General features: G+C 46.2%; 1 protein-coding gene and 1 long non-coding RNA gene across 3 annotated transcripts in view; one reads left to right on the forward strand and one right to left on the reverse strand.

Moving 5' to 3' along the window:
- The window catches only part of LOC118373983 (girdin-like), a 63,992-nt gene that overhangs the window by 34,101 nt on the left and 13,308 nt on the right, over window positions 1-16,583 (forward strand). For both annotated transcript variants that reach the window (XM_052513988.1, XM_052513991.1), the window contains exon 15: window positions 14,637-15,380. In XM_052513988.1, the coding sequence (XP_052369948.1) occupies window positions 14,637-15,380 (744 nt within the window). The remainder of the gene's footprint in view (window positions 1-14,636; window positions 15,381-16,583) is intronic.
- LOC127927542 (uncharacterized) lies at window positions 1,984-9,584 on the reverse strand. Its single transcript, XR_008127986.1, has 3 exons — window positions 8,946-9,584; window positions 5,623-5,937; window positions 1,984-2,231 (listed from the first exon to the last, which is right to left on the reverse strand). It is a non-coding gene; the product is annotated as an uncharacterized LOC127927542 (long non-coding RNA).

Consider the following 16,583-nt stretch of genomic DNA (forward strand, 5'->3'; position numbering starts at 1 on the left):
CGTGTCGTCCGACATGTATCTAGATGTGACCTCACTGTGTTGTCTGACATGTATCTAGATGTGATCTCACCGTGCCGTCTGACATGTATTTAGATGTGACCTCACTGTGTCGTCTGACATGTATCTAGATGTGATCTCACCGTGCCGTCTGACATGTATCTAGATGTGACCTCACTGTGTCGTCTGACATGTATCTAGATGTGATCTCACCGTGCCGTCTGACATGTATCTAGATGTGACCTCACTGTGTCGTCTGACATGTATCTAGATGTGACCTCACTGTGTCGTCTGACATGTATCTAGATGTGACCTCACCGTGCCGTCTGACATGTATCTAGATGTGACCTCACTGTGTCGTCTGACATGTGTCTAGATGTGACCTCACCGTGCCGTCTGACATGTATCTAGATGTGACCTCACTGTGTCGTCTGACATGTATTTAGATGTGATCTCACCGTGCCGTCTGACATGTATTTAGATGTGACCTCACCGTGCCGTCTGACATGTATCTAGATGTGATCTCACCGTGCCGTCTGACATGTATTTAGATGTGACCTCACTGTGTCGTCTGACATGTATCTAGATGTGACCTCACTGTGTCGTCTGACATGTATCTAGATGTGACCTCACTGTGTCGTCTGACATGTATCTAGATGTGACCTCACTGTGTCGTCTGACATGTATCTAGATGTGATCTCACCGTGCCGTCTGACATGTATCTAGATGTGACCTCACTGTGTCGTCTGACATGTATCTAGATGTGACCTCACCGTGTCGTCTGACATGTATCTAGATGTGACCTCACTGTGTCGTCGGACATGTATCTAGATGTGACCTCACTGTGCCATCTGACATGTATCTAGATGTGACCTCACTGTGTTGTCTGACATGTATTTAGATGTGACCTCACCGTGTCGTCTGACATGTATCTAGATGTGACCTCACTGTGTCGTCTGACATGTATTTAGATGTGACCTCACTGTGTCGTCTGACATGTATCTAGATGTGACCTCACTGTGCCGTCTGACATGTATCTAGATGTGACCTCACTGTGTCGTCTGACATGTATCTAGATGTGACCTCACTGTGTCGTCTGACATGTATCTAGATGTGACCTCACTGTGTCGTCTGACATGTATTTAGATGTGATCTCACCGTGCCGTCTGACATGTATTTAGATGTGATTTCACCGTGTCCTGACATGTATCTAGATGTGACCTCACTGTGTCGTCTGACATGTATCTAGATGTGACCTCACTGTGTCGTCTGACATGTATCTAGATGTGACCTCACTGTGTTGTCTGACATGTATCTAGATGTGACCTCACTGTGTCGTCTGACATGTATCTAGATGTGACCTCACTGTGTCGTCTGACATGTATCTAGATGTGACCTCACCGTGTTGTCTGACATGTATCTAGATGTGACCTCACTGTGTTGTCTGACATGTATCTAGATGTGATCTCACCGTGCCGTCTGACATGTATCTAGATGTGACCTCACCGTGTTGTCTGACATGTATCTAGATGTGACCTCACCGTGCCGTCTGACATGTATCTAGATGTGACCTCACCGTGCCGTCTGACATGTATCTAGATGTGACCTCACCGTGCCGTCTGACATGTATCTAGATGTGACCTCACTGTCGTCCGACATGTATCTAGATGTGACCTCACTGTGTCGTCTGACATGTATCTAGATGTGATCTCACCGTGCCGTCTGACATGTATCTAGATGTGACCTCACTGTGTCGTCTGACATGTATCTAGATGTGACCTCACCGTGTCGTCTGACATGTATCTAGATGTGATCTCACCGTGCCGTCTGACATGTATCTAGATGTGACCTCACCGTGCCGTCTGACATGTATCTAGATGTGACCTCACCGTGTTGTCTGACATGTATCTAGATGTGACCTCACCGTGCCGTCTGACATGTATTTAGATGTGACCTCACCGTGCCGTCTGACATGTATCTAGATGTGATCTCACTGTGTTGTCTGACATGTATCTAGATGTGACCTCACCGTGCCGTCTGACATGTATTTAGATGTGACCTCACCGTGCCGTCTGACATGTATCTAGATGTGACCTCACCGTGTTGTCTGACATGTATCTAGATGTGACCTCACCGTGCCGTCTGACATGTATCTAGATGTGACCTCACTGTGTCATCTGACATGTATTTAGATGTGATCTCACTGTGTCGTCTGACATGTATCTAGATGTGACCTCACCGTGTTGTCTGACATGTATCTAGATGTGACCTCACTGTGTTGTCCGACATGTTTCTAGATGTGACCTCACCGTGTTGTCTGACATGTATCTAGATGTGATCTCACTGTGCCGTCTGACATGTATTTAGATGTGACCTCACCGTGTCGTCTGACATGTATCTAGATGTGACCTCACCGTGTTGTCTGACATGTATCTAGATGTGACCTCACCGTGCCGTCTGACATGTATCTAGATGTGACCTCACCGTGTTGTCTGACATGTATCTAGATGTGACCTCACCGTGCCGTCTGACATGTATCTAGATGTGACCTCACTGTGTTGTCTGACATGTATCTAGATGTGATCTCACCGTGCCGTCTGACATGTATCTAGATGTGACCTCACCGTGTATCTGACATGTATCTAGATGTGACCTCACCGTGTTGTCTGACATGTATCTAGATGTGACCTCACCGTGCCGTCTGACATGTTTCTAGATGTGACCTCACTGTGTTGTCTGACATGTATCTAGATGTGACCTCACTGTGTCGTCTGACATGTATCTAGATGTGACCTCACCGTGCCGTCTGACATGTATCTAGATGTGACCTCACTGTGTCGTCTGACATGTATTTAGATGTGATCTCACCGTGTTGTCTGACATGTATCTAGATGTGACCTCACTGTCGTCCGACATGTATCTAGATGTGACCTCACTGTGTCGTCTGACATGTATCTAGATGTGACCTCACTGTGTCGTCTGACATGTATCTAGATGTGACCTCACTGTGTCGTCTGACATGTATCTAGATGTGACCTCACTGTGTCGTCTGACATGTATCTAGATGTGACCTCACTGTGTTGTCTGACATGTATCTAGATGTGACCTCACCGTGTCGTCCGACATGTATCTAGATGTGACCTCACTGTGTTGTCTGACATGTATCTAGATGTGATCTCACCGTGTCGTCTGACATGTATTTAGATGTGACCTCACTGTGTCGTCTGACATGTATCTAGATGTGATCTCACCGTGTTGTCTGACATGTATCTAGATGTGACCTCACTGTGTTGTCTGACATGTATCTAGATGTGATCTCACCGTGCCGTCTGACATGTATCTAGATGTGACCTCACTGTGTTGTCTGACATGTATCTAGATGTGACCTCACTGTGTCGTCTGACATGTATCTAGATGTGACCTCACTGTGTCGTCTGACATGTATTTAGATGTGACCTCACTGTGTCGTCTGACATGTATCTAGATGTGACCTCACTGTGTCATCCGACATGTATCTAGATGTGACCTCACTGTGTCGTCTGACATGTATCTAGATGTGACCTCACTGTGTCGTCTGACATGTATCTAGATGTGACCTCACTGTGTCGTCTGACATGTATCTAGATGTGACCTCACCGTGTCGTCTGACATGTATCTAGATGTGACCTCACTGTGTTGTCTGACATGTATCTAGATGTGACCTCACCGTGTCGTCCGACATGTATCTAGATGTGACCTCACTGTGTTGTCTGACATGTATCTAGATGTGATCTCACCGTGCCGTCTGACATGTATTTAGATGTGACCTCACTGTGTCGTGCTGACATGTATTTAGATGTGACCTCACTGTGTCGTCTGACATGTATCTAGATGTGATCTCACCGTGCCGTCTGACATGTATCTAGATGTGACCTCACTGTGTCGTCTGACATGTATCTAGATGTGATCTCACCGTGCCGTCTGACATGTATCTAGATGTGACCTCACTGTGTCGTCTGACATGTATCTAGATGTGACCTCACTGTGTCGTCTGACATGTATCTAGATGTGACCTCACCGTGCCGTCTGACATGTATCTAGATGTGACCTCACTGTGTCGTCTGACATGTGTCTAGATGTGACCTCACCGTGCCGTCTGACATGTATCTAGATGTGACCTCACTGTGTCGTCTGACATGTATTTAGATGTGATCTCACCGTGCCGTCTGACATGTATTTAGATGTGATTTCACTGTGTCGTCTGACATGTATCTAGATGTGATCTCACCGTGCCGTCTGACATGTATCTAGATGTGACCTCACTGTGTCGTCTGACATGTATCTAGATGTGACCTCACTGTGTCGTCTGACATGTATCTAGATGTGACCTCACTGTGTCGTCTGACATGTATCTAGATGTGACCTCACTGTGTCGTCTGACATGTATCTAGATGTGATCTCACCGTGCCGTCTGACATGTATCTAGATGTGACCTCACTGTGTCGTCTGACATGTATCTAGATGTGACCTCACCGTGTCGTCTGACATGTATCTAGATGTGACCTCACTGTGTCGTCGGACATGTATCTAGATGTGACCTCACTGTGCCGTCTGACATGTATCTAGATGTGACCTCACTGTGTTGTCTGACATGTATTTAGATGTGACCTCACCGTGTCGTCTGACATGTATCTAGATGTGACCTCACTGTGTCGTCTGACATGTATTTAGATGTGACCTCACCGTGTCGTCTGACATGTATCTAGATGTGACCTCACTGTGTCGTCTGACATGTATCTAGATGTGACCTCACTGTGTTGTCTGACATGTATCTAGATGTGACCTCACTGTGTTGTCTGACATGTATCTAGATGTGACCTCACTGTGTCATCTGACATGTATCTAGATGTGACCTCCTTGTGTCGTCTGACATGTATCTAGATGTGACCTCACTGTGTCGTCTGACATGTATCTAGATGTGACCTCACTGTGTTGTCTGACATGTATCTAGATGTGACCTCACTGTGTTGTCTGACATGTATCTAGATGTGACCTCCCTGTGTTGTCTGACATGTATCTAGATGTGACCTCACTGTGTTGTCTGACATGTATCTAGATGTGACCTCACTGTGTTGTCTGACATGTATCTAGATGTGACCTCACCGTGCCGTCTGACATGTATCTAGATGTGACCTCACCGTGTTGTCTGACATGTATCTAGATGTGACCTCACCGTGCCGTCTGACATGTATCTAGATGTGACCTCACCGTGCCGTCTGACATGTATCTAGATGTGACCTCACCGTGCCGTCTGACATGTATCTAGATGTGACCTCACCGTGCCGTCTGACATGTATCTAGATGTGACCTCACTGTCGTCCGACATGTATCTAGATGTGACCTCACTGTGTCGTCTGACATGTATCTAGATGTGATCTCACCGTGCCGTCTGACATGTATCTAGATGTGACCTCACTGTGTCGTCTGACATGTATCTAGATGTGACCTCACCGTGTCGTCTGACATGTATCTAGATGTGATCTCACCGTGCCGTCTGACATGTATCTAGATGTGACCTCACCGTGCCGTCTGACATGTATCTAGATGTGACCTCACCGTGTTGTCTGACATGTATCTAGATGTGACCTCACCGTGCCGTCTGACATGTATTTAGATGTGACCTCACCGTGCCGTCTGACATGTATCTAGATGTGATCTCACTGTGTTGTCTGACATGTATCTAGATGTGACCTCACCGTGCCGTCTGACATGTATTTAGATGTGACCTCACCGTGCCGTCTGACATGTATCTAGATGTGACCTCACCGTGTTGTCTGACATGTATCTAGATGTGACCTCACCGTGCCGTCTGACATGTATCTAGATGTGACCTCACTGTGTCATCTGACATGTATTTAGATGTGATCTCACTGTGTCGTCTGACATGTATCTAGATGTGACCTCACCGTGTTGTCTGACATGTATCTAGATGTGACCTCACTGTGTTGTCCGACATGTTTCTAGATGTGACCTCACCGTGTTGTCTGACATGTATCTAGATGTGATCTCACTGTGCCGTCTGACATGTATTTAGATGTGACCTCACCGTGCCGTCTGACATGTATCTAGATGTGACCTCACCGTGTTGTCTGACATGTATCTAGATGTGACCTCACCGTGCCGTCTGACATGTATCTAGATGTGACCTCACCGTGTTGTCTGACATGTATCTAGATGTGACCTCACCGTGCCGTCTGACATGTATCTAGATGTGACCTCACTGTGTTGTCTGACATGTATCTAGATGTGATCTCACCGTGCCGTCTGACATGTATTTAGATGTGACCTCACCGTGCCGTCTGACATGTATCTAGATGTGACCTCACCGTGTTGTCTGACATGTATCTAGATGTGACCTCACCGTGCCGTCTGACATGTATCTAGATGTGACCTCACTGTGTTGTCTGACATGTATCTAGATGTGACCTCACTGTGTTGTCTGACATGTATCTAGATGTGACCTCACCGTGCCGTCTGACATGTATCTAGATGTGACCTCACCATGTTGTCTGACATGTATCTAGATGTGACCTCACCGTGCCGTCTGACATGTATCTAGATGTGACCTCACTGTGTTGTCTGACATGTATCTAGATGTGACCTCACCGTGTTGTCTGACATGTATCTAGATGTGACCTCACCGTGCCGTCTGACATGTATCTAGATGTGACCTCACTGTGTTGTCTGACATGTATCTAGATGTGACCTCACCGTGTTGTCTGACATGTATCTAGATGTGACCTCACTGTGTTGTCCGACATGTTTCTAGATGTGACCTCACTGTGTTGTCTGACATGTATCTAGATGTGACCTCACTGTGTTGTCCGACATGTTTCTAGATGTGACCTCACTGTGTTGTCTGACATGTATCTAGATGTGACCTCACTGTGTTGTCTGACATGTATCTAGATGTGACCTCACCGTGCCGTCTGACATGTATCTAGATGTGACCTCACCGTGTTGTCTGACATGTATCTAGATGTGATCTCACCGTGCCGTCTGACATGTATCTAGATGTGACCTCACTGTGTTGTCTGACATGTATCTAGATGTGATCTCACCGTGCCGTCTGACATGTATTTAGATGTGACCTCACCGTGCCGTCTGACATGTATCTAGATGTGACCTCACTGTGTTGTCTGACATGTATCTAGATGTGATCTCACCGTGCCGTCTGACATGTATCTAGATGTGACCTCACTGTGTTGTCTGACATGTATCTAGATGTGATCTCACCGTGCCGTCTGACATGTATCTAGATGTGACCTCACTGTGTTGTCTGACATGTATCTAGATGTGATCTCACCGTGCCGTCTGACATGTATTTAGATGTGACCTCACCGTGCCGTCTGACATGTATCTAGATGTGACCTCACTGTGCCGTCTGACATGTATCTAGATGTGACCTCACTGTGTTGTCTGACATGTATTTAGATGTGACCTCACCGTGTCGTCTGACATGTATCTAGATGTGACCTCACTGTGTCGTCTGACATGTATTTAGATGTGACCTCACCGTGTCGTCTGACATGTATCTAGATGTGACCTCACTGTGTCGTCTGACATGTATCTAGATGTGACCTCACTGTGCCGTCTGACATGTATCTAGATGTGACCTCACTGTGTCGTCTGACATGTATCTAGATGTGACCTCACTGTGTCGTCTGACATGTATCTAGATGTGACCTCACTGTGTCGTCTGACATGTATTTAGATGTGATCTCACCGTGCCGTCTGACATGTATTTAGATGTGATTTCACCGTGTCGTCTGACATGTATCTAGATGTGACCTCACTGTGTCGTCTGACATGTATCTAGATGTGACCTCACTGTGTCGTCTGACATGTATCTAGATGTGACCTCACTGTGTTGTCTGACATGTATCTAGATGTGACCTCACTGTGTCGTCTGACATGTATCTAGATGTGACCTCACCGTGTTGTCTGACATGTATCTAGATGTGACCTCACTGTGTTGTCTGACATGTATCTAGATGTGACCTCACTGTGCCGTCTGACATGTATCTAGATGTGACCTCACTGTGTCGTCTGACATGTATCTAGATGTGACCTCACTGTGTCGTCTGACATGTATCTAGATGTGACCTCACTGTGTCGTCTGACATGTATTTAGATGTGATCTCACCGTGCCGTCTGACATGTATTTAGATGTGATTTCACCGTGTCGTCTGACATGTATCTAGATGTGACCTCACTGTGTCGTCTGACATGTATCTAGATGTGACCTCACTGTGTTGTCTGACATGTATCTAGATGTGACCTCACTGTGTTGTCTGACATGTATCTAGATGTGACCTCACTGTGTCGTCTGACATGTATCTAGATGTGACCTCACCGTGTTGTCTGACATGTATCTAGATGTGACCTCACTGTGTTGTCTGACATGTATCTAGATGTGATCTCACCGTGCCGTCTGACATGTATCTAGATGTGACCTCACCGTGTTGTCTGACATGTATCTAGATGTGACCTCACCGTGCCGTCTGACATGTATCTAGATGTGACCTCACCGTGCCGTCTGACATGTATCTAGATGTGACCTCACCGTGCCGTCTGACATGTATCTAGATGTGACCTCACTGTCGTCCGACATGTATCTAGATGTGACCTCACTGTGTCGTCTGACATGTATCTAGATGTGATCTCACCGTGCCGTCTGACATGTATCTAGATGTGACCTCACTGTGTCGTCTGACATGTATCTAGATGTGACCTCACCGTGTCGTCTGACATGTATCTAGATGTGATCTCACCGTGTCGTCTGACATGTATCTAGATGTGATCTCACCGTGCCGTCTGACATGTATCTAGATGTGACCTCACCGTGCCGTCTGACATGTATCTAGATGTGACCTCACCGTGTTGTCTGACATGTATCTAGATGTGACCTCACCGTGCCGTCTGACATGTATTTAGATGTGACCTCACCGTGCCGTCTGACATGTATCTAGATGTGATCTCACTGTGTTGTCTGACATGTATCTAGATGTGACCTCACCGTGCCGTCTGACATGTATTTAGATGTGACCTCACCGTGCCGTCTGACATGTATCTAGATGTGACCTCACCGTGTTGTCTGACATGTATCTAGATGTGACCTCACCGTGCCGTCTGACATGTATCTAGATGTGACCTCACTGTGTCATCTGACATGTATTTAGATGTGATCTCACTGTGTCGTCTGACATGTATCTAGATGTGACCTCACCGTGTTGTCTGACATGTATCTAGATGTGACCTCACTGTGTTGTCCGACATGTTTCTAGATGTGACCTCACCGTGTTGTCTGACATGTATCTAGATGTGATCTCACTGTGCCGTCTGACATGTATTTAGATGTGACCTCACCGTGCCGTCTGACATGTATCTAGATGTGACCTCACCGTGTTGTCTGACATGTATCTAGATGTGACCTCACCGTGCCGTCTGACATGTATCTAGATGTGACCTCACCGTGTTGTCTGACATGTATCTAGATGTGACCTCACCGTGCCGTCTGACATGTATCTAGATGTGACCTCACTGTGTTGTCTGACATGTATCTAGATGTGATCTCACCGTGCCGTCTGACATGTATTTAGATGTGACCTCACCGTGCCGTCTGACATGTATCTAGATGTGACCTCACCGTGTTGTCTGACATGTATCTAGATGTGACCTCACCGTGTCGTCTGACATGTATCTAGATGTGACCTCACTGTGTTGTCTGACATGTATCTAGATGTGACCTCACTGTGTTGTCTGACATGTATCTAGATGTGACCTCACCGTGCCGTCTGACATGTATCTAGATGTGACCTCACCATGTTGTCTGACATGTATCTAGATGTGACCTCACCGTGCCGTCTGACATGTATCTAGATGTGACCTCACTGTGTTGTCTGACATGTATCTAGATGTGACCTCACCGTGTTGTCTGACATGTATCTAGATGTGACCTCACCGTGCCGTCTGACATGTATCTAGATGTGACCTCACTGTGTTGTCTGACATGTATCTAGATGTGACCTCACCGTGTTGTCTGACATGTATCTAGATGTGACCTCACTGTGTTGTCCGACATGTTTCTAGATGTGACCTCACTGTGTTGTCTGACATGTATCTAGATGTGACCTCACTGTGTTGTCCGACATGTTTCTAGATGTGACCTCACTGTGTTGTCTGACATGTATCTAGATGTGACCTCACTGTGTTGTCTGACATGTATCTAGATGTGACCTCACCGTGCCGTCTGACATGTATCTAGATGTGACCTCACCGTGTTGTCTGACATGTATCTAGATGTGATCTCACCGTGCCGTCTGACATGTATCTAGATGTGACCTCACTGTGTTGTCTGACATGTATCTAGATGTGATCTCACCGTGCCGTCTGACATGTATTTAGATGTGACCTCACCGTGCCGTCTGACATGTATCTAGATGTGACCTCACTGTGTTGTCTGACATGTATCTAGATGTGATCTCACCGTGCCGTCTGACATGTATCTAGATGTGACCTCACTGTGTTGTCTGACATGTATCTAGATGTGATCTCACCGTGCCGTCTGACATGTATCTAGATGTGACCTCACTGTGTTGTCTGACATGTATCTAGATGTGATCTCACCGTGCCGTCTGACATGTATTTAGATGTGACCTCACCGTGCCGTCTGACATGTATCTAGATGTGACCTCACTGTGTTGTCTGACATGTATCTAGATGTGACCTCACTGTGTTGTCCGACATGTTTCTAGATGTGACCTCACTGTGTTGTCTGACATGTATCTAGATGTGACCTCACTGTGTTGTCCGACATGTTTCTAGATGTGACCTCACTGTGTTGTCTGACATGTATCTAGATGTGACCTCACTGTGTTGTCTGACATGTATCTAGATGTGACCTCACCGTGCCGTCTGACATGTATCTAGATGTGACCTCACCGTGTTGTCTGACATGTATCTAGATGTGATCTCACCGTGCCGTCTGACATGTATCTAGATGTGACCTCACTGTGTTGTCTGACATGTATCTAGATGTGATCTCACCGTGCCGTCTGACATGTATTTAGATGTGACCTCACCGTGCCGTCTGACATGTATCTAGATGTGACCTCACTGTGTTGTCTGACATGTATCTAGATGTGATCTCACCGTGCCGTCTGACATGTATCTAGATGTGACCTCACTGTGTTGTCTGACATGTATCTAGATGTGATCTCACCGTGCCGTCTGACATGTATCTAGATGTGACCTCACTGTGTTGTCTGACATGTATCTAGATGTGATCTCACCGTGCCGTCTGACATGTATTTAGATGTGACCTCACCGTGCCGTCTGACATGTATCTAGATGTGACCTCACTGTGTTGTCTGACATGTATCTAGATGTGACCTCACTGTGTTGTCCGACATGTTTCTAGATGTGACCTCACTGTGTTGTCTGACATGTATCTAGATGTGACCTCACTGTGTTGTCTGACATGTATCTAGATGTGACCTCACCATGCCGTCTGACATGTATCTAGATGTGACCTCACCGTGTTGTCTGACATGTATCTAGATGTGATCTCACCGTGCCGTCTGACATGTATCTAGATGTGACCTCACTGTGTTGTCTGACATGTATCTAGATGTGATCTCACCGTGCCGTCTGACATGTATTTAGATGTGACCTCACCGTGCCGTCTGACATGTATCTAGATGTGACCTCACTGTGTTGTCTGACATGTATCTAGATGTGATCTCACCGTGCCGTCTGACATGTATCTAGATGTGACCTCACCGTGCCGTCTGACATGTATCTAGATGTGACCTCACTGTGTTGTCTGACATGTATCTAGATGTGATCTCACCGTGCCGTCTGACATGTATTTAGATGTGACCTCACCGTGCCGTCTGACATGTATCTAGATGTGACCTCACTGTGTTGTCTGACATGTATCTAGATGTGATCTCACCGTGCCGTCTGACATGTATCTAGATGTGACCTCACTGTGTTGTCTGACATGTATCTAGATGTGATCTCACCGTGCCGTCTGACATGTATTTAGATGTGACCTCACCGTGCCGTCTGACATGTATCTAGATGTGACCTCACTGTGTTGTCTGACATGTATTTAGATGTGATCTCACCGTGCCGTCTGACATGTATCTAGATGTGACCTCACTGTGTTGTCTGACATGTATCTAGATGTGATCTCACCGTGCCGTCTGACATGTATCTAGATGTGACCTCACCGTGCCGTCTGACATGTATCTAGATGTGACCTCACCATGTTGTCTGACATGTATCTAGATGTGACCTCACCGTGCCGTCTGACATGTATCTAGATGTGACCTCACCGTGTTGTCTGACATGTATCTAGATGTGACCTCACTGTGTTGTCCGACATGTATCTAGATGTGACCTCACTGTGTTGTCTGACATGTATCTAGATGTGACCTCACCGTGCCGTCTGACATGTATCTAGATGTGTCCTCACTGTGTTGTCTGACATGTATCTAGATGTGACCTCACCGTGTTGTCTGACATGTATCTAGATGTGACCTCACTGTGTTGTCCGACATGTTTCTAGATGTGACCTCACTGTGTTGTCTGACATGTATCTAGATGTGACCTCACTGTGTTGTCCGACATGTTTCTAGATGTGACCTCACTGTGTTGTCTGACATGTATCTAGATGTGACCTCACTGTGTTGTCTGACATGTATCTAGATGTGACCTCACCGTGCCGTCTGACATGTATCTAGATGTGACCTCACCGTGTTGTCTGACATGTATCTAGATGTGATCTCACCGTGCCGTCTGACATGTATCTAGATGTGACCTCACTGTGTTGTCTGACATGTATCTAGATGTGATCTCACCGTGCCGTCTGACATGTATTTAGATGTGACCTCACCGTGCCGTCTGACATGTATCTAGATGTGACCTCACTGTGTTGTCTGACATGTATCTAGATGTGACCTCACTGTGTTGTCCGACATGTTTCTAGATGTGACCTCACTGTGTTGTCTGACATTTATCTAGATGTGACCTCACTGTGTTGTCTGACATGTATCTAGATGTGACCTCACCATGCCGTCTGACATGTATCTAGATGTGACCTCACCGTGTTGTCTGACATGTATCTAGATGTGATCTCACCGTGCCGTCTGACATGTATCTAGATGTGACCTCACTGTGTTGTCTGACATGTATCTAGATGTGATCTCACCGTGCCGTCTGACATGTATTTAGATGTGACCTCACCGTGCCGTCTGACATGTATCTAGATGTGACCTCACTGTGTTGTCTGACATGTATCTAGATGTGATCTCACCGTGCCGTCTGACATGTATCTAGATGTGACCTCACCGTGCCGTCTGACATGTATCTAGATGTGACCTCACTGTGTTGTCTGACATGTATCTAGATGTGATCTCACCGTGCCGTCTGACATGTATTTAGATGTGACCTCACCGTGCCGTCTGACATGTATCTAGATGTGACCTCACTGTGTTGTCTGACATTTATCTAGATGTGATCTCACCGTGCCGTCTGACATGTATCTAGATGTGACCTCACTGTGTTGTCTGACATGTATCTAGATGTGATCTCACCGTGCCGTCTGACATGTATTTAGATGTGACCTCACCGTGCCGTCTGACATGTATCTAGATGTGACCTCACTGTGTTGTCTGACATGTATTTAGATGTGATCTCACCGTGCCGTCTGACATGTATCTAGATGTGACCTCACTGTGTTGTCTGACATGTATCTAGATGTGATCTCACCGTGCCGTCTGACATGTATTTAGATGTGACCTCACCGTGCCGTCTGACATGTATCTAGATGTGACCTCACCGTGTTGTCTGACATGTATCTAGATGTGACCTCACTGTGTTGTCCGACATGTTTCTAGATGTGACCTCACTGTGTTGTCTGACATGTATCTAGATGTGACCTCACTGTGTTGTCTGACATGTATCTAGATGTGACCTCACTGTGTTGTCCGACATGTTTCTAGATGTGACCTCACTGTGTTGTCTGACATGTATCTAGATGTGACCTCACTGTGTTGTCTGACATGTATCTAGATGTGACCTCACTGTGTCGTCTGACATGTATCTAGATGTGATCTCACCGTGCCGTCTGACATGTATCTAGATGTGACCTCACTGTGTTGTCTGACATGTATCTAGATGTGACCTCACTGTGTCGTCTGACATGTATTTAGATGTGACCTCACTTTGTTGTCTGACATGTATCTAGATGTGACCTCACTGTGTCGTCTGACATGTATTTAGATGTGACCTCACTGTGTCGTCTGACATGTATTTAGATGTGATCTCACTGTGTCGTCTGACATGTATCTAGATGTGACCTCACTGTGTCGTCTGACATGTATCTAGATGTGACCTCACTGTCGTCCGACATGTATCTAGATGTGACCTCACTGTCGTCCAACATGTATCTAGATGTGACCTCACTGTTGTCCGACATGTATCTAGATGTGACCTCACTGTCGTCCGACATGTAATCTAGATGTGACCTCACTGTGTCGTCTGACACATTAACTGTTCTCGTCATTGTCTACCTTCCTCTCCACTCTCAGTTTCAGAACGTCAAGAATGAAAATGCCACTTTGAAAAAGAGCCTGGAACTGCTGTTGACAAAGCGTCAAAGTATTGAGGAAGAAGGAGAGAAGGAGGAGAGGGGAGAGAAGGAGGAGAGGGGAGAGAAGGAGGAGAGGGGAGTCCAAGGTTCTGAGTCCTCAAGAGGAGAAGGGGAGGGTACTGCCCGGAGAGGGTTGGACAGCGAAAGGGGAGCCAACATCATTAGAACCCAAAGAGAAGCTGGAGTTGGGGCAGAGCTGCTCCATCCTGAAGAGAGAGAGGTGGAAGCAGAGGATCAGGTGCTGAAACCCAAAAAGAGAGAAGAAGAAGCAGAATGTGAGAAGATAGAGAGAGAGATAAAACATGTTACAAATGAGAAGGAAGAAGATCTTGGGAAGGCAGATATTGACCGGAAAGAGATACAAGACCCCAGCCCAGCCACTGAAGAAGAGAAACTACCAAAAACAAAGGAGAGAGAAGACAAAGAAAAGTCAGTGGAACTCAGTGAAAAAGACGTGTGTGTGTTCCCTGGGCCTGAAGTGGAGCGCCTGGCCTCTGAGCTCCAGCAGGCCCTGGAGGAGGCTGACAAGCATGTGTCTGTAGCCCAGGACCTGCGCTCCAAGCTGGGGGAGCAGAGCAGGAAAGCCTGGGAGGCTGAGCAGAGACTGGTGCTATTGGAGGCCGAGGGCCAGAGATTGAGGAAGGCTTCAGAGAGCCTGGCGGAGGCTAGGAGACAGATAGAGGTATGGAACCAATCACGAAAAAATCATTACTCTGCCAGTAGTTTCATGTACCAGACTCATAGGGCTTTCTTCCTTCACATTGTAGCTGTCATAGACAGTTACTCAATCCCTTATCCATCCATCCATAGTCTTCCATAGAGTACCATAGTCTTCCATAGAGTACCATAGTCTTCCATAGAGTACCATAGTCTTCCATAGAGTACCATAGTCTTCCATAGAGTACCATAGTCTTCCATAGAGTACCATCGTCTTCCATAGAGTACCATCGTCTTCCATAGAGTACCATCGTCTTCCATAGAGTACCATCGTCTTCCATAGAGTACCATAGTCTTCCATAGAGTACCATAGTCTTCCATAGAGTACCATCGTCTTCCATAGAGTACCATCGTCTTCCATAGAGTACCATCGTCTTCCATAGAGTACCATAGTCTTCCATAGAGTACCATCGTCTTCCATAGAGTACCATCGTCTTCCATAGAGTACCATCGTCTTCCATAGAGTACCATCGTCTTCCATAGAGTACCATCGTCTTCCATAGAGTACCATCGTCTTCCATAGAGTACCATAGTCTTCCATAGAGTACCATAGTCTTCCATAGAGTACCATAGTCTTCCATAGAGTACCATAGTCTTCCATAGAGTACCATCGTCTTCCATAGAGTACCATCGTCTTTCATAGAGTACCATCGTCTTCCATAGAGTACCATCGTCTTTCATAGAGTACCATCGTCTTCCATATAGTACCATAGTCTTCCATAGAGTACCATAGTCTTCCATAGAGTACCATAGTCTTCCATAGAGTACCATCGTATTCCATAGAGTACCATCGTCTTCCATAGAGTACCATAGTCTTCCATAGAGTACCATCGTCTTCCATAGAGTACCATCGTCTTCCATAGAGTACCATCGTCTTCCATAGAGTACCATCGTCTTCCATAGAGTACCATAGAGTACCATAGTCTTCCATAGAGTACCATCGTCTTTCATAGAGTACCATAGTCTTCCATAGAGTACCATAGTCTTCCATAGAGTACCATCGTCTTCCATAGAGTACCATAGTCTTCCATAGAGTACCATAGTCTTCCATAGAGTACCATAGTCTTCCATAGAGTACCATAGTCTTCCTAGTCTTCCATAGAGTACCATAGTCTTCCTAGTCCTCCTTACTGTAGTCTGTCTGTCAGATGGTCCGTCCCTCTGTTCC

Source organism: Oncorhynchus keta, chromosome 4, assembly GCF_023373465.1.
Source record: "Oncorhynchus keta strain PuntledgeMale-10-30-2019 chromosome 4, Oket_V2, whole genome shotgun sequence".
In the NCBI taxonomy this organism is placed as follows: Eukaryota; Metazoa; Chordata; class Actinopteri; order Salmoniformes; family Salmonidae; genus Oncorhynchus; species Oncorhynchus keta.